General features: G+C 31.5%; 2 protein-coding genes across 5 annotated transcripts; both read left to right on the top strand.

Moving 5' to 3' along the window:
• The first annotated feature begins 352 nt into the window (after positions 1-352).
• Positions 353-12,574, top strand: LOC110612034 (solanesyl diphosphate synthase 3, chloroplastic/mitochondrial). Of its 3 annotated transcripts, none has more exons than XM_021752672.2 (12): positions 353-577; positions 1,632-1,724; positions 2,001-2,081; positions 3,278-3,349; positions 3,874-4,005; positions 4,107-4,193; positions 5,538-5,609; positions 6,080-6,165; positions 7,191-7,323; positions 11,007-11,096; positions 11,600-11,698; positions 11,910-12,081. In XM_021752672.2, exons 1-12 carry the CDS (start codon positions 455-457, stop codon positions 11,919-11,921), a joined length of 1,080 nt encoding a protein of 359 aa, XP_021608364.1. In that variant the 5' UTR covers positions 353-454; the 3' UTR covers positions 11,922-12,081. The 3 variants fall into 3 exon arrangements, with proteins under 3 accessions (XP_021608364.1, XP_021608363.1, XP_021608365.1); XM_021752671.2 differs by lacking the exon at positions 11,910-12,081 and adding an exon at positions 12,095-12,574 and having other exon boundaries at positions 354-577; XM_021752673.2 differs by lacking the exon at positions 11,910-12,081 and adding an exon at positions 12,095-12,574 and having other exon boundaries at positions 439-577; positions 1,629-1,724.
• Positions 12,575-17,551: 4,977 nt separating this feature from the next.
• LOC110610871 (cytochrome P450 72A397) lies at positions 17,552-20,866 on the top strand. Of its 2 annotated transcripts, none has more exons than XM_021750948.2 (5): positions 17,552-17,912; positions 18,296-18,513; positions 19,515-19,759; positions 19,846-20,212; positions 20,300-20,866. In XM_021750948.2, the coding sequence occupies exons 1-5, from the start codon at positions 17,624-17,626 to the stop codon at positions 20,723-20,725; spliced, it is 1,545 nt and encodes a 514-aa protein (XP_021606640.1). In that variant the 5' UTR covers positions 17,552-17,623; the 3' UTR covers positions 20,726-20,866. The 2 variants fall into 2 exon arrangements, with proteins under 2 accessions (XP_021606640.1, XP_043810637.1); XM_043954702.1 differs by having other exon boundaries at positions 17,785-17,912; positions 18,421-18,513.
• The last annotated feature ends 3,396 nt before the right edge of the window (positions 20,867-24,262 follow it).

Consider the following 24,262-nt stretch of genomic DNA (forward strand, 5'->3'; position numbering starts at 1 on the left):
AATTAATTAATTAATTATACATTTAGTTATATTAATAAATACTAATTAATTTTAATTAATTTATAATAAATTAATTAAATCATTTACCCATTGATCAAATCTCTTGCCATCCACATTTCTTTAAAAGATGAGATTGTGTTTAAATGTAGAGCTTCCTTTTGAAGTAAGCGCTAACGGTACTCGTTGAGAATAGTAGATAGTGATTTATTTGAAAATTATTATTTTTTTAATTTGAAGAAATTAATAAATATTTTTTAATAAAAACATTTTAGTATGTCAAAAATATTACTATATTTTTTTAAATAAAAACTAAATAAAATTAATAAGACAATATTGATTTAAAATTAATTTTTTATTTGACACGCTCCCTCTCTCCACCCCACACCCTCTCTCTCTTTCTTTTACTTTCTGCTTGCTTTCCCTTGAGAAGCTGCAATAAGGAGAACCGGCGGCGATGCAGTTCATGCGGGGTTTGTCTCTGATTTCGAGAAGCGGACGGCGTTTGTTTCTTTCTCGGCAACTAGACCTGTTTCTTCTCACTAATAGTTCCCACCTTCTTGGAGACTCTATTCATAAGGTAATAATCATTGCGGTTGACTATGTCGACCCTTTCTGTTTTATACTGTTTGATTGCGGAGACAAAGGAAATCAGAAAGTGGAATTTACTGGGTTTTAAGTTGTTATTAATGGGTTCTTAAATGTTCATTTGCAACCAATTGAAGCTCTTCGTATTTTTTTCCTTTGGGCGGCGGCGGCGGAGTATATATTTATTTATTTTGTGTTGTTAAACAAGACTGGAGGTGAAAGTGTAGCTGTTAAAGAAACAGCGGTTTGGCCAGGCGACTGTGAAAATAAATGGCTTAAAATCAGGGATTGAAGTGATGGATTGAGCTTAAAATGATTGCCTGAAGTTGTGAGTTATTAGGGAGGTGCTAATCCGGTGATGGGTTTCGTTTTTGGGGGTTATCAAACAAGTTATTGTTGGGTTGTTGTGGACGGGATTTAGATGTAATTTAAATGGGTAGCTTTTATATCTGCTTGAATTGACGCTCAGTTGTTTTACAAATGCAAGCAAGATATGATATTGTCCAAGTGGAACCCGGTAACGTAGGACAGTCTCTATGAATAATAATTATTTTATTCATCTCATTTCTACTGGTTAATTATTTAATTTGCGCGCGTTCAAGATAAGAGCTATTGTTTATTTCTCTGTTGGGAGTAGGGAGTAAGTTAAAATGATGAATTATGATGGATATTTGGAGACTGAAATTCAGAAGATGTAATTGGGAATTTGAGATTTATAGGAATTGCAGTGGCATTTATCTGGTCAATCTTGGGTAGGTTGGAGCATATTTAGAGTTTGTGTTCTCTTCTTAATTAGATGTTACTTTTGTAATAGAAATGATTGCAATGGTACACTTGTTCTTCCCGATGTTATTATACCCTTTACGACCCAATCTTCCCTCTGATCTTCATGTTTTTGATCGGTGATAGATATATCCAGTCTACGTTTAGAAAACCCAATGGATATAAAACTTCCATAAAAAATTCCATAGAGATGCTTTTTATGGTTATCCTACCTATGCATTAACAATTTATATAACCTTTCGAATGTTTCTGTTGATTAGTAGGTCTTCAATAGCAGAGAAACTTATTCCTGGAGTTTGGCTGCCTTGCATAGCTTCAAACAGCAAATTCGTCATCAGAGCAGTTCCTTGATTGAGGTGAAGTACAACAATATATTCCTGTCCATATGCTACTCTTTTTCTCCCCCTTTTCTTGTCCCTTTGTGTTTGCAACATTTCCTTTCACTTGTAACATTAACATGCAGCATGAGAGGCTGAGAGTCCTGATTGTAGGAACCAATAACCATGGGATCTGTTTATGCCTGTTCTGTTTGGTTATCTGATACTGCTCAAATACCTCTTGCATATCATATTGATATTTCTGCACACAATTTGTTTGCCCTCTCAATTGGATAAGGAAATTCTATTTTCCAGGAGCCGCTTGATCCGTTCTCACTTGTTGCTGATGAACTATCAATCCTTGCTAATAGGTTACGGGCTATGTTAGTTGCTGAGGTATCTACTCCTTTCTATCCTGTCATTTCTTTGATTTATTTTTGCTTGTTGTTGGGAATGTTGGATATCTCTCTTTCTCTCTCTCTCTCTCTCTCTGTGTGTGCGTGTGTGTCTATATATATATAGTTAATGGCCAAAAAAACCCTAAATTTTTGACTTTGTTGCAATTGTACTCTGTACTTTTTTTTTGTTGCAATTGTAGCCTGCTGGTATTTGTAAATTTCAGGGTAAAATTGATAATAATTTAAAAATTTAGGGTAGAATTGCAACAAAACTAAAAATGTAGGATTTTTTTGATAATGATTTATTTTATTAATAATTTTTTTAGGAGATGGAGGAATGAAAATTGAATTTATAATTTTAGATAAATTACATATTCTTTTAGCACAATCAAATACTTAATCTATATATTATTAATTTTTTTGAAATTCGTTTTAACTATTAGTATAATTTAGAAAAAAGTGGTGGATTAACATTATACTTGAGAGTTAAAATATAATTTAAAAAAAGCATTCTAAAAAATTATTTTATTATTTTTAATATTTTAAAACTGCATCATGTTAAATATTATTTTAAATATTTCATAACTAATGCATTTAATAAGATTATTTTTTCAACGATAGTTTTAAAAGTAATGTTAAATAGTAAGCATATTAGACAGATTCAAGAAAAATCGGCTAATAATGATTTTAATTAAAATAAGATCAAGATAAATTATTATTATAAAATTATTAATAAAAAAAATTGAATAATAACATAAATAGTAATTTTTAAATATATTTAATAATGAGAAAGAATAACTTGATAATTTATAAGTAACGGTAGGGTGTATTTGGTCAGACATTAAAAAGACAGAGTTTAATTGGCAAAAAATAAAAGTATAGGGTGGAATTGCAACAAAAGTAAAGAATAGAGTTTTTTTTACGGTTAATTCTAAATTTTATTGACGTGGTATGGTGATATGGCGTTGACGCAGCGAGTGACGTGGTAATTCCGTTAGTTTTTTAACGGCACAAGTAATTGTGGGGTACAATTAGAGCAATTTTAAAAGGTTATGTTTTAATTGGCAAAAAAAGAAAAAAATATAGGGTGTAATTGCAACAAAATCAAAAAGTTGACTCATATATATATATATATATAGATGAAGTATATATTTGCGATGATATTTTCTAAAATTTGATTTCAATGTCATTTAGGTTCCTAAGCTTGCCTCAGCGGCTGAATACTTCTTCAAAATGGGAGTAGAAGGAAAAAGGTTTCGTCCTACGGTATGTACAATTAATGTTATTGCTATTTGGGTTCTTTCTCAATTGTGCTTGTTACTTGGGAGAATTGATCAAGATATTTATGATGCCAATATTGGGCTAACTGTACTTTGTATGTTCACTTGGTAGTATTTCATAATGTAATTGTAGCAGTTCAAAATGGCTTTTCAGGGTTTTTTTGAGAAGATGCTCCAGAAAACATCTATAGTTCCATACTCATGGCTAGCATAGCTTGCTCCATAAAGTCTGTATCTGTTGATAACCTTGTCTCTTGAAACTTGCCTCCTGTTTGCAATATCTGCCTGTTATCAAATATCTGATGATGTTTATTCTTTTTCTTGATAGTTTTTTCTGGGCTTTAATTAGTTATCTATTTATCTCACACTTTTTAATAAGTTTACATCTAAGAAAAATTATGAAGTGCTTGGCCATAGCCATATACGTTTATGACATCTACTGTTTTGAGTGTTTTTGTTCCTCATCATTCATTGAATTCTGATATGGAGCAAGGGGCACATCATGTGCAGGTTTTGTTGCTGATGGCTACAGCTTTAAATGTTCACATACATGAACCAACATCAAATGGTGTTGGAGACACTTTGGGTGCAGAACTGCGTACAAGGCAGCAGTGCATAGCTGAAATTACAGAAATGATCCATGTAAATTATCATTTTATTTTATTGTATTTTCCTTGATCAATGCCTTGTTTTTATTTCAAGCAGGTCATGTTGAGACTAATGCAATCATTTTCATGTCTCAGGTGGCGAGTCTCCTTCACGATGATGTTCTGGATGATGCAGAAACTAGGCGTGGTATTGGTTCATTGAATTTCGTCATGGGCAATAAGGTACAACTATTTTTGTTCACTCCTCAACTTGAATTGATAATATATATTTTTTTCTTATTTCTATGTTTTTTACAATTTGTTGTGGTAGATTTCTAGGTTACTTCAATCATATATTTCTTCTCAATCCTAATCATCAGTGAAATATATAGATGCAAAATGTCATTTTCTTTCCCTTTTACACGCTTCCCCTTTTCTAAAATTTTGGGTTCTAAAGTTGGGTATTCAAGTAGTTAGGGAGGCTCAGATCATCATTTTATGTGCTTTATTTGTCTGGTACTGCTAGTAAATGGTTCACTCCTACTCTCATACGCTGTGATGGTATGAACTATGAACCTATTGGATGGACTCTGGTTTTATTTCCTCTCTCTTTGGATGATTAGGCATTTAAAATTCATACTTTGCAACCCTTAAAAAGCCATTGTCTAATTTAGTGACAAGAGTCCTTGGATGCACAACCAAGAGACTACAAGTTTAAGGCTCGAGAGCAGCCTCTTCATATTCTAAAACTGTCCACGAACCTTCCAGGGCACTGCTTCAATGAGACCACAACTCATTAATGGCTTCTCCAATATGTCTGATTTCTTGCTGTGCTAGACCCAAGAAATAAAAATATGGAAGTTGAGCATCATACTAAATTCTTAAAATATGGATGTCTTTGGGAACTTTAATAGTTCTTAAGTTAAAATAGAACTTAGAAATTGAACTAATATCATCATTGTACAAAGTGGTGAATGAAATAATTTTGTTTGATGCTGGTGCTGCAAAAACTAATTTGAAGAGGAGGTTCTACATGACTCTGAATTGATCATTTATGATGCATGCAGTGAGTATTACATAGTGGAAAAACAATACTTTTACAAAATTATTGCAGATTCCACCATGAAAACATTACTAGACATTAGGCAGGCATCTGAAGGTATCCTACATCACCCTAATTTTCTGTAAGATGTGTTCCCAAACTGCACAAAAGAAGGAAAAATTATTCATATAGTTTTCCCAGCTGTTTGTGAGTAAAACTTTGTTAAATGGAGTTGAGTATATATTTGGAAAAATAGTGATGATCAAGTAAGGAATAGCAATAATATATATATATATGAATGTATATCATCATCCTAGTTAATCTATTTGTGTTCTTCCTAATGCATGCTAGTAAGGGTAGGGATGAGTTATTCCGCTCATGAGCACCAGATATTTCAGAAATTTCTGTTTCATGATTGTGAAAGCTGTTCCTTTTTGTTTTTAAATATATCTAAATCAAGATCTATGTCAATATTGTGTTTGCTTTAGGAGAATAAAACCACTAATGGTTCTAATTGAAGTTTCTTCTCTTCATTTATATTACAGGTAGCTGTGTTAGCTGGGGATTTTCTGCTTTCACGAGCTTGTGTAGCCCTTGCTTCTTTGAAAAATGCTGAGGTATATATTTTCGTTTTATTTTTGTTGCAATTCACATTGAGCAATAGCATGTATTATGACCTTTGTCATCTTAACTTTCTCAAATTATTCTTAAATTTTCTTGACAATCACATATTCATCAATTTTCTTGAGAATTACTCTTTCGTCCTGGTAAAAATAGCTGGTGAAAAATCACTGGGATGTCTAGCACATTGGACGTCCTTTATCTGCCCAAGTTACTTACCTGATCCTTATCTTTTTGCTTCTGCAATGCAACTGTGGTTGAATTGCCTCATTTTTGCTGTCCACTTCAATATATACTACTTTGACCATGAATGTGCGTGGTGCCTGGAGAGCTGAATTTGCTACTAGTAGCCACATGGAGAGGATGTAATTATGAAATTATCAACATGTTGGATCTTTTTTCCTTTTATTATTTATTCATTTGTTTATTTTTTCAAGTTTTCACCCTTACTTCATTAATTTTGTAGGTTGTTTCACTTTTAGCAACAGTTGTAGAGCATCTTGTGACAGGTGAAACCATGCAGATGACTAGTACATCTGAGCAACGTTGTAGGTATGCTGCTTTGCTCTTCCCTTCCATTTGTAGGTAGTCTCACTACAGTTTATGGAGTTCTGCTGAATTTAAAGTTGTATGACATAGAAGTTTCTTTTTTATCTGAAACATTTGCATCTTAAGATGCCAATCATTATTTCTCTTTTGTACAAACAATCTTTCCTCGGGGTCCATTTTTTAAAAATTTATTCTTTGCTAGTTGTTCTTTTACAATGGACAACAGAAACTGGAATCCTTGTCCAGGGAATGCGAGTTGCTGTTCTGAACAAGGGATCAAATTTTTATGTGCTAATTTTGATGAGACTTGCATGTTTAATTCCGCAAAATTAGTTACATCTCATCACAAATCTTAGTTTTAGCTCAATTAATTGCTAATTGTTGTGGACCTAGTTGCCTATAAAAATTTGACTGACTGGAAGCTTTTTTATTGGTCAAAATTCTTTAACTTTTTTTGCCCTTCTCAGTCATTAACTTCAGCTATGGATGCAATTGTTTGCTTATACCAAAACACATTTCCTGGTTTAGCTTAATATCTGTTCTATATGAATGAGGCTTTGTGACTGCAAGTTTTTCCTAGTTTGAAAAAAAAAAAAGAGAAAAGGATCCTTGCAACTGAATGAATTCCTCTGATGTCCAAAAGGTGTTTCTGGATTATACAGACCAATATAATTAGAAAAATAAAATCCTTAGCAAAGTTGTATTGCATGTGCCAATGTGTGTCCCTGAAAAAACTATGAAATTGGTGTCCAATTTAATAAATGGTTAGGCAATGTCCAGATATCTATCAATGTAAGTTGCAAATATGAATGCATACAGCTGGGTAGACTTGTGGTGTATGGGATAATACTTGTGCTCTCGTATATCACACACACACACACACACACACACACACACACACACACACACTGTCTGATGGCATGGTGTGGCATCTGTTACATTTTTTATGCCTTGATTTGCAATTGTACCTACATGATGTTCATTTTTTTTTAACTTTGTTTAACTCAAAGTCATTGATGCTAACGCAGCATGGATTACTATATGCAAAAGACATACTACAAGACTGCATCTCTGATTTCAAACAGCTGCAAAGCTATTGCTCTTCTTGCTGGGCAAACAACAGAAGTTGCAATGTTGGCTTTTGAGTATGGGAAAAATCTGGTTTGTAATTCTTCACTGAGTTCTATTTTTGCCCTTGGTTACTTCTGTTGAATCTCATATCGGTTGTGGAAAGGGCTAATGTGCCCCTTATATGGGCCATAGGCACTCCTCCCCCTGGAGCTAGCTTTTGGGGTGAGTTAGGCCTGGTCCAAATTTAACATGGTATCAGAGCCTCCCCATCCGATGTTGGGTCTCCTATAAATATGTCACGCACCAGTAAAATTCTGGGCGTGAGGGGTGTATTGAATTCCACATCAGTTGTGGAAAAGGGTAATGTGCCCCTTATATGGGCTATAGGCACTCTTCCCCCCCGGAGCTAGCTTTTGGGGTGAGTTAGGCCTGACCCAAATTTAACACTGTATCAGAGCCTCTCCATCCGATGTTGGGTCTTCTATAAATATGTCACGCATCGGTAAAATTCTGAGCATGGGCGTGAGGGTGTGTGTTAAATCCCACATCGATTGTGAAAAGGGTAATGTGCCCCTTATATGGGCCATAGGCATTCCTCCTCCTAGTGTTAGCTTTTGGGGTGAGTTAGGCCTGACCCGAATTTAACAACTTCCAATTGTGAACTTTATAGTGGATTTTTCTTTTACCCATTGTTTGGGAATGGAAGAAATTAGGCTGAAGGAACTGGAGATTTTTGGTTTGGGGGGGGGGGGAAGACGAGAATTTAACTTATTTTATTGCATGGAAAACTTATTGAAAGGTAATGAAAGGGAAAAAAATGGCTAAAGTTCTCTCTTAGGTTCACTGATTCTATTCTCCCACAATGGCATAGGATGCATTAGGAAGCAACTTATACATTTTATTACGTTTTGCTTTCATGTGTAGTAGATGTTTGTGCTCTTTAGGGTCTATAATTATAATTAATTTTTATTACCAAGAGAATCCCCTCTTTTTTCCCTCACCTCATCCTCCTATCTAAACAATAGAGAAGACCTCAGGTTCCAACCTTCTATATCATCATTTTCTCTCTCCACTTTTCTTTCACAAACACAGTGTTAAGGTAACTATAGTTTTAGAATTAGTGAACTCATTGATCAGCTCAAGTAGTTTTCTTTTCAATAGGCCTTAGAGAAGGCCAAGTAGATTGAAATTGTTCATTTCTGTGCTAATATTTTGCTAGTCAACTTGATCAACCAATTAGGACAGCGTGCATTCTTGAATGTCTTTGCTTTGCACTTTGCTGATACTTACAGTCTAACTTCTATAAAATGTTTTAGGTTAATTGCACCATTACACTTGACCTAGCCCCAGCTATGGTCCAGTTCTGGTCCGTGGAACCAAAAGCCTGAACCAGATAACTAGGGGCTGGTTCCCAAAGGTTTTGGTCTGGATAAATATGGTTCCAATCTATTTTTGGTTCAAGGAGGTAGTCCAATTTTGTTTTCGGTTGAGTTTATTCTAGTTCCTTTCCATTTATGAACCTGCTGAAAATTGATTTAGAAAAAAAATTAAATGCTTATTTTAACAAAAGAAATTCATTGTATATTTATTTTTAATTACAAAGATAGCAAAACATGTATTTATAAATGATATGAAAAAAATTGGATGATATATATTATTAATTACAAAGATAGGTAAAAAAAAAAGCATGTATTTGCAAACGAAAGGAGGAAAAAGGATATAAATTATTAGTTATTGAAATTGTTATACGTGTATGTTTTAATTATCAATAAGATAGACAAACATGTATTGCTAATTAAAGGAAAATAAATTTAAAAAAAGTTATTGATGTTAATTATTTGATAATAAAGATGCCTACTGTCAACATATCTGCTTGGAGTAGAGGAATCAAAACCCCTGCAGCGCTCTTATCCTTACTATATTCCTTAACTTAGTTTTTGTACCCATTGCATCTTGACTTGTGAAGTCGTCAATGATTGTCATAGACTGTATTTTCTTGTTTTCTGTGCACAACCTTGGTCCAGTCTTTGACTCGGTGCTCCTTTTTGCAATGGTTTCAGTTTCAAACTAGATTAGACCCAGTATTTTCCTCACCAACAACAGTAAATGCTTGTTCATTTGCCATTATTGAATGGGTGCTGCGAGTTGCATGGTATTGGAAAATGAGATTTGTATTTTTTTCCGGCTTTGAAGGATGGTGGGAAAATAAAATTGGAGCTATCACCAAACTCAAAAAAGTGGTTAGATATAGTTCAAATTTAACAAAATTGACTAGAACTCTTAATTTTTATGTGGTAGCATCAATGTCTGTTGTCGTAGTTGACTGTACATGCAATGAACCTCCAATTGGGAAGAAGAATGGGAGGCTTATGTCTGAACAAACTGCATGATGGGCTCTTATATATCTATAGCTAGTTGCCTTAAACTCTTGAAAAATTTTAATAGCATTTATTTCTATGCCTAAGCATCTGCAGCCGTCTATCAAATAATTAAATAAATCATCTATTCTTGATATAGGATTAAAAAAAAAAAAGTTAAAGGACTTCCTTTAAAATAATTGAGCCAGGTTTTTGTTGTACTAATAATTCCCTGAATTCTTTATTATTTTCGTTTTCTTTAAAGTTGTAACAGTGTTTACAGTTTCAATAAGAAATATGAAGTTTAATGATGAATAGCAGGAGGTGTTTAGTGTGGCATTATTGAATGCTTATACAACATTACATTTTTAATTTATAAACACCCTAATTATTTGTATCACAACCTAGGCTAGGAAAATGAGCATCAACATGATCAAATGTTTGGTTAACAACGTTAGATGGAGTACCAGGACATCTCTTAAAAATTTCTCAGGACACATTATTTCTACTATGAGAATGTCTATCATCTTTCATTATATTATATGTAGCAACAACAATAGCAACTAAGCCTTAATCCCAAAATAGTTAGGGCTATAGATTCTTTTTTTGCCGTTCAACTCTACTTGAAATCAATTCCATATCAATATTCAAAAATTATAAATCTTTAACACTGCTTACCTCTTATTCAATTTGTCTCTCACTTGCTCTTCTCGTTTCTTTCACCACTAACTTATCACACTGCTGAATTGAGATATTCGATGCTCTATATTGGATATGACCAAACGATCTTAATTGATCCTATCTCATTTTATCCCCAGTGTGCTACATGCACTTTTTGGTGGATGTGGTCATTCTGAATTTTATCCAATATACTAATATTAGACATTTATTTTGACATCTGTATTTCTATATTTTATCTTATTTCTCAAGTATTTAGGGTTTGTGATTTCTGTTTATGTAAAGATCCATGATCTAATTTATATTGATATTTTGGGACATGGCAATTGGTTCACATTTCTATTACTATTTTTATAGACAACCAAAGGTACTTAAACCTAACTGGGAGTATATTGTAATAATCTAACAAAGTGAGGGAACATGCAGGCAAGTGAAAGAAATCTGTGGTTTTTTATTTTGACTAGGGATTGTTTGTTTCAGAGTAATGCAAGAAAGTGAAGAAAATGAGGGAATGTGATTGAATGCCAAGACCAAAAGGCCGAACATGACCTAATTGGTTCAATTATTTTTCGTTCTGTTCATAATTTTGGTTAATCAGTTAGCCTGATTCAGTCTGGAACTAAACTGACCGATTTTGTAACTCTACATATCTTTGTATTAGCTGCTAATGCTTCTTTATGGTTACCCTTGGTTTCATGCAGTTTACTTGTGTATCATTGAATTTGCTTCCTCTTTCAGGGATTGGCATTTCAGTTGATAGATGATGTCCTTGATTTCACAGGCACATCTGCTTCACTTGGAAAGGGTTCATTATCAGACATTCGACATGTAATCTGTCTAATCCTGATTTGATATCCAAATTATGGAAATACTAGATGGTTTTTAACTTTTAAGCTTTTATAAGATATGGTCAGCAAGCTTGTTAAATATTTTGCATTATTTTTGTTGATGGAAAAAGTTCAACCTTTTTGAGCATTTGGATTTGTGTGAGCGAAGGGAGAAGCAACTATGCTTGCATGCCTTTGAACACTCTGGAAAAATTAATGTGATAGAATTCAATTTAATTTGGATGATTCTTTTCGATTCTATTACAATTAAAAGCTAAAATGAATGTTCGTATTCTCCAATTTTACCTTTATTTTAAAGAGGGAACTATACTTTACATAGAGGTGTTTTGCATTGTACTTCAAGTCAATTTGGTTGATGCACATTTTATTTGTCTGCTTGAATTGCACTAGTCTTTGTAAATTAATTTGCCTATCATAATCATGCGTGAATAAATATGATAATTTTACGTCATATTAATGTGCAGATATATGATAATTTTGTAGGGAATCGTGACAGCTCCAATATTATTTGCTATAGAGGAGTTCCCTCAATTGCTTGCAGTTGTTCAACAGGGCTTTGATGAACCTGAAAATGTTGAAATCGTAAGTTTGTATGATTTTTTTGCTTTAACACAACTATACAAGTTGATATAGAAAATAATGTTGATGGATGATATTAATCTCTTGATGAACGCTACTGTAAGGAAATCTAAGCTTTCTATTTCCGTCGCTCTATTCTTCTAGTTTTTCCTTCAATATCATCAGAAAGTCAATTAAGATGTTGAACCTCAGTGCCCCCTTTTTTTCTTTTTAGGTTTTAATATGAAAATTTTCTTCATGGGTATATAAATGAGAAGATCAATGTCTTCATCTAAGACGTTCACCGATTTCTTGGGCTTGGATAGCTCTGTTGCACTTATAATCACTTCTATTTCGAGAAACTTAATAGGCAATTGTTACTATATGCACCAATGGAAGTGTTGATATTTGAACACACAGGCTCTGGCGTACCTTGGAAAGAGCCGGGGAATACAAAGAACAAGGGAGCTGGCTGCAAAGCACGCAAGCATTGCTGCTGCAACTATTGATTCGCTACCAGAAACTGGTGATGAAGAAGTTAGAAAGTCGAGGCGGGCTCTAATAGATCTCACCCACAGAGTTATCACAAGAAATAAGTGACAGTATAATTTTCATTTCCCAACACTCTTAAAGATTTTTGCATTTTTTTTTTTTTTCAAAGTTAGTATTATTATTCTTGCAGCATGAGGGTCAATCTCCTCTCTTGTTTTTCATCTCTATTTATCCGTTATTACTTAAGTTGATTTCCTGATGATGTTGAGGACCTGTTTGTAAATTGCAAATCATTTATTAGGTTCCCCTTAGTCCTGGCCATGGGTTGGTTTCCTTCCTGGTGGATTATGTTTTGGTTCGATCCTGGTTGCGGCAATTCAATCCTAATAAATTTTTGTTTTTATTTTATTTTATCTTTTAAATGCTTCACTGGATTATACAACTGAAAAGTTGATTGTTCTTTCGACAAAAAAAAAAAGATTGTTCGTGGTCGCGGGAGAGAACTGTACTTGGTCCTTTGTATTCTCAGTTCAGGTCTGATTTGAGCTCTTGAGAGTTTGACCAGACTGGTTACTGGTCCAATTTGGACTATGGCCAGGTCTATTTCGCCTCTAGAACAGTTTTGACATATATATAGATGCAGCATTTATTTTCTTATTTATTGCCCACAAGATTTTGATCTATGTATAGCCCCATTGGAATTTGAGAGTTAAAACTATTTTTCAGAAAGAAATACCATTTTTCTGATAAAATAATTTGTATTTGAAAAATATTTTTGATAAAAAATAATTTTTAAAGGAGAATATTTTTAAGAAAATAATATACTTTTACTTTTTCAAACTTTTATAGTTTGAAAAATAAAAGTGGTTTTTTTTAGAAGAATTTATTTATTTATTTATGTTTTGGAAGCGTATTCTTCCGTGGAATTTAGACAAGTATTTTTCATTGAAAAATAAAGGATATTAATAAAATTATATATAATAATGTAAATAAAAATTTTAAAATTTAAAAAATATTTTCCTTAAAAAAATATCTTAAAAAAGCTGTATAATAATAATAATAATAATAATTAAAACTTATGAAATTTAATTTGAAATTATTTTTTAAAACATTTTTTAATTGTCATTTTTAAAGAAGTATTTTTCTCAATTATAATATTTTTAATTTTGGTAGAAGATATAAAATGAACCACTTTGTAAGATACCAAACAAAGTATTGAAGAAAATTCAAGAAAGTTGTGGAAGTATTGAAGAAAATTGTCAAATTCTCTAGTAGAAAATTTTGGTTCAAATTGGCTACAAATTTATTACGTGTCATTCACAATCTTCTATTATTGTTCCCTCTTCATTCACAAATTTATTTATTTTCTCCATTTTAAAATTTTTATTTATTTTACATTTTCATATAAATTAAAAAATAATTATTATTTTAGTTAAAAAATAATTTTTTCATTTATATTTTATTGAAACAGTAAAATCATTATTATTAATTAATAATTAGAGATTATATTAAAAATAAGATAATAATCAATTAAGATAAAATTAATAGATGAATTTCATAAAAAATTAATAAAACTTACTATTTAATCCTACTTTTTAAATACTAAATAGTTTAGTTTTTTTTTTTTTTTTGAATCAAACTAAATAGTTTAGTTTTAAAATTTATAGTTTATCAATAAAATATTTATTTTATTAAATTCACTATTAGTTATGAAGGAATCCACTAGACTTTGAAAACTTATCTCAATTTTCTTAATTTCTAATATATATTAAAATATTTTATGATAACATTTTATTCACTATATAGATTTCAAACTTTTAACTTTTAAATTTTCTAAATTTTAATTTATATCAAAATATTTTTTAATTTTATTAAAGTAAGTAAATTTAATACAAATTAACAAATTAGTTTTATAAATTTATATAAATTCATATTAAATATATTACAAATGGTTGAAGTTTGAAAAAATAATAAAATATAATCACTCAAGCCTCATTTATTTATGGAAAATAATTTATATCTTAAAAATATTTTTAATAAAAAAATAATTTTAATGAGAAATATTTTTAATAAAACAATTTATTTTTTATTATTTAATTTTGATTTAAAAATAAAATAGACTTTCTCGTTTGAAAAGATAAAATCATTTTTATGACTTAATTTTTTTGTTTGTTTAGACTTAACTAATTTTTTTAAATATTTAAATATTATAAAACCTAAAAAATATTTTTTTCAATAATATTTTTTTATAAAATAAATGAAAGCTTTATGTTAACATGATGAAGAAAATATTTAATAAAATACTTGTATAAAATGTGAAATAATTTAAACATTAAAATTTTATTCTATTAATAAAATAATCGTTCAAATAAAATTTATTGTTATACATTAACAATTTAATAATTTTAATATTTATAACAAAATAACCTTTTTCAATTTGAATTAATTTTTTAGTTGATAATTAATTAACATTAAAATATTTATAATAAATTAGTCCCTTTAATTACTTAAAAGCGCTTTTTAAAACAAAAAAACCAATAAATTTTGCTTATGTAATAATTTGATAAATTTTTATTTTAACTAAATATTTATGTAAATTGATAATTTTAGCCAATTCTTTTTTCAATCAATTTTAATTTAAATATAAAAAAAAAATATAACAGAAACTGACGTGATTGTGATTGTGATTATTGGGTTAACGTAAAAATTAATTTTTAAATATATAATCCACTTAAATCATCTATAATTTATATTTTTTTTATTACTGTATTCATCTAAATATAGTTTGATATAATAAATTCAACCATTTATATTAATTTTATACTAATAAATAGAATAGAGATATTTTATTAATATACTAAAATAAAAAATTTTTTTCACTCTAAATTCAAATTCACACAATTTTACAAAAGTAGCCTTTTATTATAAATTGACTTCTCACAAGTATGAGAAATAAACCTCATGTTAATAAATTATTTTAGCCAAAAAAGTAATTTTTATTCACTATTAAGTTATACTTAATTTATAAATAATTACCTATTAATTTTAAGCTAAGTTGGTGTCAATTTTTAACAAGTGTTCTATCCAAAAATGGTTTAATTGAACTATTTTTATTTTAATTACTGCATAAATATGGTTTGATCATATAAAATTTTAATTAAAATTAAATAATTAATTAATTAAAATTGTAAAATTGCACAAAAAATTAGTTAAAATACATAATTTATTTCTAGTGATATGGACTCCACAATTTTATTTAATAATTTATTTCTATATCTGGATAAAATCGTTAACAACTTTTTAATTTGGCTGAAATGATAAGAAAAAAATTAGTTAACATTAAAAAAACAACATAAATGTTTAGCTAAAAATAATACTTTACATAAAAAAATATAAAAATGATAACATACTTATTTAATAATATATTTATATAATTTATTCACAATTATATCCATTTACTTAAATTAATGGCTTTTCTTTAACTTGATTTCCCATCTGTTTTTGTGATTTATTTTCAAATATTTTTTTATTAATAATTCTATAAAATTATTTTATTGAATGTTAAAATCCTTTCAGTATTTTTCTTTATTAGCCTTTCAATATTTAAGATCTTTTGATTATTGAGAATTTTGGTATTGAATTTCTTAGCAATGCCATTGAGAGAAATATGGAATTCAATAAATTTTTAATGTATTTGATAATGAATATGACATTAAAAAAATAGAATGCTTCTGAAAAAAAGAACCGTTTTCATAAAAACACAAAATAAAAAATAAAAATCAGTTTCTTAAAATAAGGAAAACAAAAACCAAGAAATAGCCATAATACATATATATTACCTGTAGAGCGAATAGAATTCGACTAAAATAAAAAAATCAATTAAATTGAATTAATTTAAAATTTTGATTTATTTTTTTATTTATTTCGATTTGATTTTTAATTTTAAAAATTTTAATTATTTTAATTCGGTTCGATTTTAATCAGAAAAAAAATTAAAGAAATCAAATCGAATCCATCAGGATAATAATATATTATTTTTAATAATATAGATATCACATCATATTAAAATTAAAATATTTTAATTAAATTTTAAAATATTAAAAAAATATAAAAAATAAAAAATTTATTAAAAATTCAAACTAATTAAATCGAATCAGATTAATTTAATTCGATTTAATTTTTAATCAAAATCGATTTGATTCGACTTTCATAAATATTAAAATTTTATTAGTTTATTTGGTTAAGTTTAATTTTAAATCAAACCGATCATAAGATTTTTATTTTATTTTTTTATTTAATTTTTCAATTGGTTACCATGTTCGTAAGACAAGACAACCATTACTGCTTATAAATGTAGTATCATTTAAATTTAATTAAGTTTCCATCATTTTATATGAAAAATATTTAAATAAAATTTTTTAAAATCACATATTATTTTATTTAAAAATAAAAATTTTGTAAGTTAAAATATTTTTCTATTTCAAATAAAAAAATTTTGATAAAAAAATTAAATAAAATAAAATTGAATTCCTTTAAAATTTTCTATTCCAAAACAGGGCATAAACTTCAAAATGATAATTTTTATAAATTAACTAAACTGTAAATACCATTTTATTAGATAAAACATTCAAAGTTTTTCTTAGATATATTAATAAAAATGATAGCTTGCAAAATATACATGTATTACTAATTAAATTAATCATAGTTATTCTTTTTTTGTCTTGAAAAGTTACAAAGGGGATGGGAAAGATTTGAATATAGGACTTCTCAAATTCACTCTAATACAATTATCAACTTGCAAGTCCAGCATGAAAACTGTATATTATAAATTGAATTAATGCAAGGAATCTCTAAGACAAGAATCTATTATGGTGCAAACCCCACAGCTGCAATGATAAAACTGAACAGATGGTTGATGGTAAGGCAGCAGGAGCAGGCATTTTCAGAGATTACAAGGGGTGATCTATGGCAGAACGTCTGTGCCGTATGTCCATTTCGTAATCTGTGTGTTAATCATGTGGTATCCAGAAGCTGTTTGGGGTTGCAAGTGCTGAGTTCTCCGTCGATGGATCTTATTCTGTTACTTGTGAAACACGCTACTGGGATAGCTTCTAAGCTTTGCTCTCTTGTTTCACCAGAAAAAAATTAAAAAAAGAAAAAAAGTAGGCTTAGGTATAAATATGAGTTAAACTTTTCAAATCATTGGAACATCAGTGAGCATTATAATAGACAGTGACCTTGAACAGAGCAGTGTTACTTATTAAATTAAAAAAAAAAAGAAGATATTTTAAACTATAAAAAAAAATCTGTAAACCATTGAAGATTCAATAATTGAAAGACAAGTGAGTGCATGTCAACCGCACGCTTCTGTTATCTCTGCATGAACGAGAAAGACAAAAAAGGAAGCTTTTAAAAGCACAGAGGACATTTCCTGATTCCAGAGTCTGTGAAACAGAGATGCAAATGGAGACATCAAGCAGAAGCAGTTCAGTTGTAGTAGCGATTATATTGGTGATAATAGGGACGTTGGCATGGAGAGTGCTCAACTGGGTGTGGTTTAGGCCAAAGAATCTTGAGAGATTTCTGAGAAAACAGGGAATTGCAGGCAATCCATATAGGTTTTTTCATGGAGACTTGAAACAGAGTGTGGAGATGATCAAACAAGCCAGATCTCAGCCCTTTGATTTTTCTCAACCTCTTGCTCTCCGAGTTGCTCCCTTTCTCCTTCAAACACTCAACAATTATGGTATTATATATTTGCTGCTTCTTCCTCTCATTTTCATTATTATTATTTTATAAAACTTTTATGAATATATGTCGTAATTGTTGTTAAAAATTATAATCAACTTGTTCTTACAATAAAAAGATAGCATACTTGAAACAAACCTGAAAATATAAATCTTTGATTCAGTTTGGTTATTTTATTTTTCATTTATTTAATGACCCAACTTGATTATAACTTTTGATTATATAACAGTGATTCAACTTCTTCCACCATCATTTTTCTTTTGAAATTTTTTGTAGTCTCGTGACATGAGAGTCTGAGACCTTATAGATGTAGAAATGAGTTTTAAGTGATTTCTTCAGACATATTAGCAATCATTACATATATATATAATATTACTGCAGGTAAGAATTCTTTTATTTGGATTGGACCAGTACCGAGGGTGAACATCACCAATCCTGAGCATATAAAAGAAGTATTTGCAAAAATAAATGAATTTCAGAAAGTAAAGACGAATCCACAGTTCCAGGTGTTAGCTCCAGGACTTGCAAACCATGAAGGTGACAAATGGGCTAAGCATAGGAAGATTATCAACCCAGCATTCCATCTAGAGAAGCTAAAGGTAATTAAAAAACAAAAGGAGATTTACAATTTAATCTTTGAATATTGTCATTATTAACAAGTCAGTTCCTGTATTTTTAGAAACCTATTAAAACGTTCTTATCTTTTCTCTCCGTCAACAAAATAGTCATTCCGTCTATTTTTGACATTAAAAATATAGTAAAAGACTAAATTACCCCTATTATTTTCCTCCTCCTTCTCCTCTTCCTCCTCCTCCTCCTTCCTTTTCTTCTTCATCAATTCTTCCTCCTTCTTCTTCTTCTTCTTCTTCTTCTTCTTCTTTCTCTTCCTCTTCTTCTCCTTTTTCTTCTTTTTCTTCTTTTTCGAAGGAGGAGGAGGAGGATGAGAAAAAAAAAAAGATAGGGACTATTTCGTTGACAAAAAGACACGATAAGAACATTTTAATAGATGTGAGAAAAGATAGAGACTATTTTGTTGACAAACAGAAACGATAAGGACGTTTTAATAGATTTCTAAAAATATAGGGAGGGACGATTTCGTTGACATAAAGAAACGATAAGAAATGACTATTTTGTTGATGGAAAGAAATGATAAGGACGTTTTAATAGATATGAGAAAAGATAGGGACTATTTTATTGACGAAAAAAAATGATAAGAACGTTTTAATAGATATGGAAAAAGATAAAAACGTTTTAATAGATTTTTGAAAATATAAGGACTAACTTGTTAATAATAACAATATCCAAGGACTAAATAAAAGATTTTATTTAAAGGTAAAATAGGATTTTAAAAATTTTTTCTCTCCTCCTTTATCTAATTATCTAATTTTAACGAAAAAGAGAACGGAAGGACTATTTCATTAACGGAAAGAAAATATAAGAATGTTTTAATAGGTTTTTAAAAATACAGAAACTGACTTATTAATAATAACAATATTCAAAGACTAAATTATAAATCTCTCTAAAAAAAATCTTTATATAACCATTCAAATTCATCTATTAAATTTTGATATATATGTTACATGCATGGTGCTTCTTACAGCTTATGTTACCTTTATTCCATGAATGCTGTATTGAGATGATTGAGAAGTGGGAGAAGTTGATCTCCTCAAAGGAGTCGTGTGAGTTAGATGTGTGGCCTTATCTTCAAGATCTGTCACGTGATTGTATTTCTCAAGCAGCATTTGGAAGCAATCATGAACAAGGACATAGAATTTTCCAACTCCTCGATGAGCTCACCATTCTCGTAATCCAAGTTGCACAATCAGTTATTATACCTGGTTGGTGGTAAGCATAATTTGCTAGTCTGAGAAGTTATCATAGGATCTGCATGGAATCCTCGATAATTAATAATTATATTTTACCTCGCGTAGGTTTATGCCAACTAAAGCCAATAGAAAGACAAAAGAAATTGATAGAGAAATACAAGCCTCATTTAAAAGAATGATCAATCAGCGTGAAGATGCAATGAAAGCAGGTGAAGCCCCGAATGATGATTTATTAGTATTACTCATTGAGTCTAATTTAAAACAAGCAAAAGAACGTCTAAATATTCAAGATGTGATCGGTGAGTGTAAACTATTTTACTTTGCTGGCCAAGAGACAACCTCAGTATTGCTTGTTTGGACTATGATCTTACTCAGCAAGTATCCCCATTGGCAAGCACAAGCTAGAGAAGAGGTTTTACAGGTTTTTGGTGGCAAAAGGCCAGAATTTGATGGTCTAAACCGCCTTAAAGTTGTAAGTTTATATATACCTTCCTTGTCTGCTTTATAGAATTGTATTAAAAAGAAATAAGAATTTAATTTACGAGACTTATTTTTATAGGTAACTATGATCTTATACGAGGTTCTCAGGCTCTATCCACCTGCCGCTATACTTACTCGAGTAGTTTGTCAAGAAATAAGACTTGGAGATTTGATATTACCTGCAGGGATGGAAATTAACTTGCCCGTTTTCATTATACATCAAGACCCTGAACTGTGGGGGAAAGATGCATTAGAATTCAAACCAGAGAGATTTTCTGAAGGAGTTTCAAAAGCAACAAAGAATCAAGTTTCATTCTTCCCATTCGGATGGGGTCCTAGAATTTGCATTGGACAAAACTTTTCTCTGCTGGAAGCGAAAATGGCTTTGGCTATAATATTACAGCACTTCTCTTTTCAACTTTCTCCCTCCTATTCTCATGCTCCTCGTACATTTGTAACTCTTCGGCCAGAATATGGTGCTCAGTTGATTTTACAAAAAATCTAGATCATATTAATGCCCTATATATCATGTTTAGTAATAAAAAGTGTGGGCTGGCCGATGTTTATCTTAACTCATATGTTGATTAAACCATATTATAAGCTCTAAATATTAATGGAATTATATGTTTATAATTTTATTTTCTTATATATTCGACTTGTAAGCTAAAATAAATAAAATTAAAGGGATTAACTTTTCGTGCTAAATTTTAATTAAATAAATTATTATATTCTCCTTAATTAGTTTTAAAAATTTACCATATACCATATTTAATATAATTTTTAGTATTTTTAATAATAGACTGCTCAAAAACACGAGAGAGAAAGCCAAATTATTTTATTTCAAAGAGAAAGAATGATGTTACAAAAATATTCTGGAAACTTGTAGCTTCCTTATAAACCAGACAACAGCTCGCGCACATCATGTGCATAGAAACCTAATCACAGAGTTACATATCAGCCCTACACTAGTAGTAGAGAAGTCAACAATAAAATGACATAGTTTAATCAATACATAGTTGCAAACTAAAATAATATAAACGATGTAGTTTTAATACCCTCTTCTCAAGTTGAAACTGGTAAAGTGTAATGATCCGGAAATCGGACTGCTACCGGCGCTAGAATTCAGATCGACTTAAGGTCGCCGGAACCCGTAGCAAGCCTACTATGCATTCTGTGTACCTGATAAAATCCCATACATAAACATACATTTTCATAAAATTTTAAACTTTTCATATACCAAGCTCGATCTGTGCATTCCTCATAAACTGTAAACATAAAACCCACACTAGAGCCCTCATCAAACGCTCTCGTATGGTCAACATCATGTACATCAAGCTTGGATTAACATAACTCATCATTAAACTTTTACATAATAATCATGTTCACTGGGATTTACAGAAACATAAACTAGGCAAAACACAAATCTATCCATTACATATTACATGTCCACTACTAATCTATTACATACACTTATACCAGCCTCTAGCCGACCTCCCGAGCTAATCTTGACCCTGCAAACCTGGGGTTAGGAGAAAGGGATAAGCTACAAGAGCCTAGTGAGCAGAACCATACAAACAATTTAATAAATATATGCTCTCATGAAATGCATCACAACACAAACTGTAATACCTGGCTAGACCCCGGCATAGGAATTCCTATTTTCCGGTGGAATCTCGGATGTCGAAAACCTCTAGAAGGGTAAAATATATTTTTTCTAAAATGTTTTCATGTGTTTTAAGGTTTTAAGTAAGAAAGAAATTGAGTTTTTGAAAGAAAAGCACCAAGGAAGGAAAGCTAGGTTCGGCCGCCGAACATGGTGCAGTTTAGGGGAGCACCTTTGGCCCCGAAGGTGGTCTGGCCAGCCACCTATAAAAGGCCCCATGTCCGAAAATGGGCGAGTTTTTTTTTCCATTTTCAGGCAAAGGTGAGTCCATGCCCTTCCATGGTTAGTTTTGAAGTTTTCCTTCAAATCGTTCATGTTTTTTATGAGTTTTAACTTGGTTTTGAAGATTTTTGAGCAAAGAACGAAGTTTTGAAGCTTGGAGACCTCGGAGCCCGATTTCTCCCATCTCCGAGTTTGGATCGCCTCTCCTCTCGATTTTCAAGAGGTAAGTGGAGATCCTACCTTTCTTTTATGTTTTATGAAAGTTTTGAGGGGTTTTAAGGAGTAGTGATGCATGTTTAGGTTAGTTGTATATGTTAGGGTTTATGTGAGTTTAAGTATGAAATGCATGTTAAATGTGTTGCTATGTGATGTTTGTTGGGGTATAGGATAATTTGAGACCCCTATATGCTTAAGAATGTGTTTATGCATGTTTTTGCATGAGTTGGTTTGAGTTTGGAGGTTTGGTTGGCTGAATGTGTGAGAGAGGCTTGAGTTCTACCATTCTGGAAGAACTCAGGTTCAGCAGCCGAAGCCATGTTTGGCCGCCGAACCTGCCTGGGGAGGCAGTTCTGGCTGCCGAACCCTGCCCCTGAAAGTTTGGACTTTCGGCTCTGGAAGGGAGTTTCGGCCGCCGAACCTGCCCCCGAAGGTTGGCGAGTTTCGGCTCTGGAACCACTTTCGGCCGCCGAACCTGCCGCTGAAAGTGGCTGAGTTTCGGCTTTGGAGGGACTTTCGGTCGCCGAACTGCCGCCGAAAGTGCCCTGTCCAGCCTTCCTTTGCATGTTTTCTATGATTGTTTTATGATGTTTTAGGGGGTTTTTGGGGAGATGTTTAGAGTCATGATAGTATATGTTTGGTCCCTCATTTGAGTCCACCTGTGTAGGTTCGGACCCGAGGAACCGAGGACCCCAGCAGTGAGATAGCTGCTTCAAAGTCTGTTTAGAGTTAGCCTGAGGTGAGTAGAATGGATCTTTATGTTTCAAAGCAAATGAATTTCGAGCATGTTCATGCATCACGAATGCCATGATATATACTAGGTTGTTTGCATTAGAAATCACGAATATGTTGCATTGCATATTATGATGTTGATGTGGATGGATGTTGGATGACCCAGTAGTCCTCGATATGATATGATGACGATGATACAGTACGGAAGTCCAGTGAGGCCCATTCTACGCCCCTGGCACAGAGTAAGAGAAAGACCAGTGAGGCCCATTCTACGCCCCTGGCATATTGGAATGTTATGTTATGTTATATTATGTTAAGAGAAAGACCAGTGAGGCCCATTCTATGCCCCTGGCACCATTGGAATGTGTAGAGGGCTATTGGTGACAAATCCATCCTTGATGTGAATTGTTTGTGATGTGACGCATTCCATGAAAGCATGTGTTTTAATATATTGTTTTACTATTCTGCTCACTGGGCTCTAGTAGCTCACCCCTTTCCCTTAACCCCCAGACTTGTAGGTTCGGCATAGATCAGGAGGTCAGCAAGAGTAAAGGCATAGTGTATGTAATAGTTAGTTGTGGACATAAAAGATATTGTAATGTAATGTATTGTAAGATATTGTATAAATTTGTATTGAGGATTAGTATTGTACTTGACCCTAGAGTTTATGGTTAATCCCTTCGATACATGATCTTTATGTAATGTTTTTCTTTTATGTGATGTAAACCAAGCTTGATGTATGTAATGTTGACCCAGCTAGAGCATTTGATGAGGGCTCTAGTGTGGGGTTTTTATGTATCCAATATTAGTGCATGCACATGTCAAGCTTGGTTGATGGAAAGTTTAAAATTTTTATGAAAATGTATGATCATGTATGGGATTTATCAGGTATGACAGGTTGTATGTTAGGCTTGCTACGGGTCCCGGCGACCTTAAGTCGATCTGGATCCTAGCGCCAGTAGCGGTCCGATTTCGGATCGTTACAGATTGGTATCAAAGCCCTAGGTTCATATGGTCGGACCTAGAGAGTGTCGGGCTCATAGATATTCTAGAAGGGCAAGCATAATAGGAAAATCATGTCCACTAGGATAGGATGTAGAGTCCTGTCTTGAATGATGATGTGAAATGCCATGATTCTATGCATGTGCATTAATGATATGTGATGTATGTAATGCGGGTTCATGTGTTTCCACATGAACCATATGATGC

Source organism: Manihot esculenta, chromosome 3 (assembly GCF_001659605.2).
Source record: "Manihot esculenta cultivar AM560-2 chromosome 3, M.esculenta_v8, whole genome shotgun sequence".
NCBI lineage: Eukaryota > Viridiplantae > Streptophyta > Magnoliopsida > Malpighiales > Euphorbiaceae > Manihot > Manihot esculenta.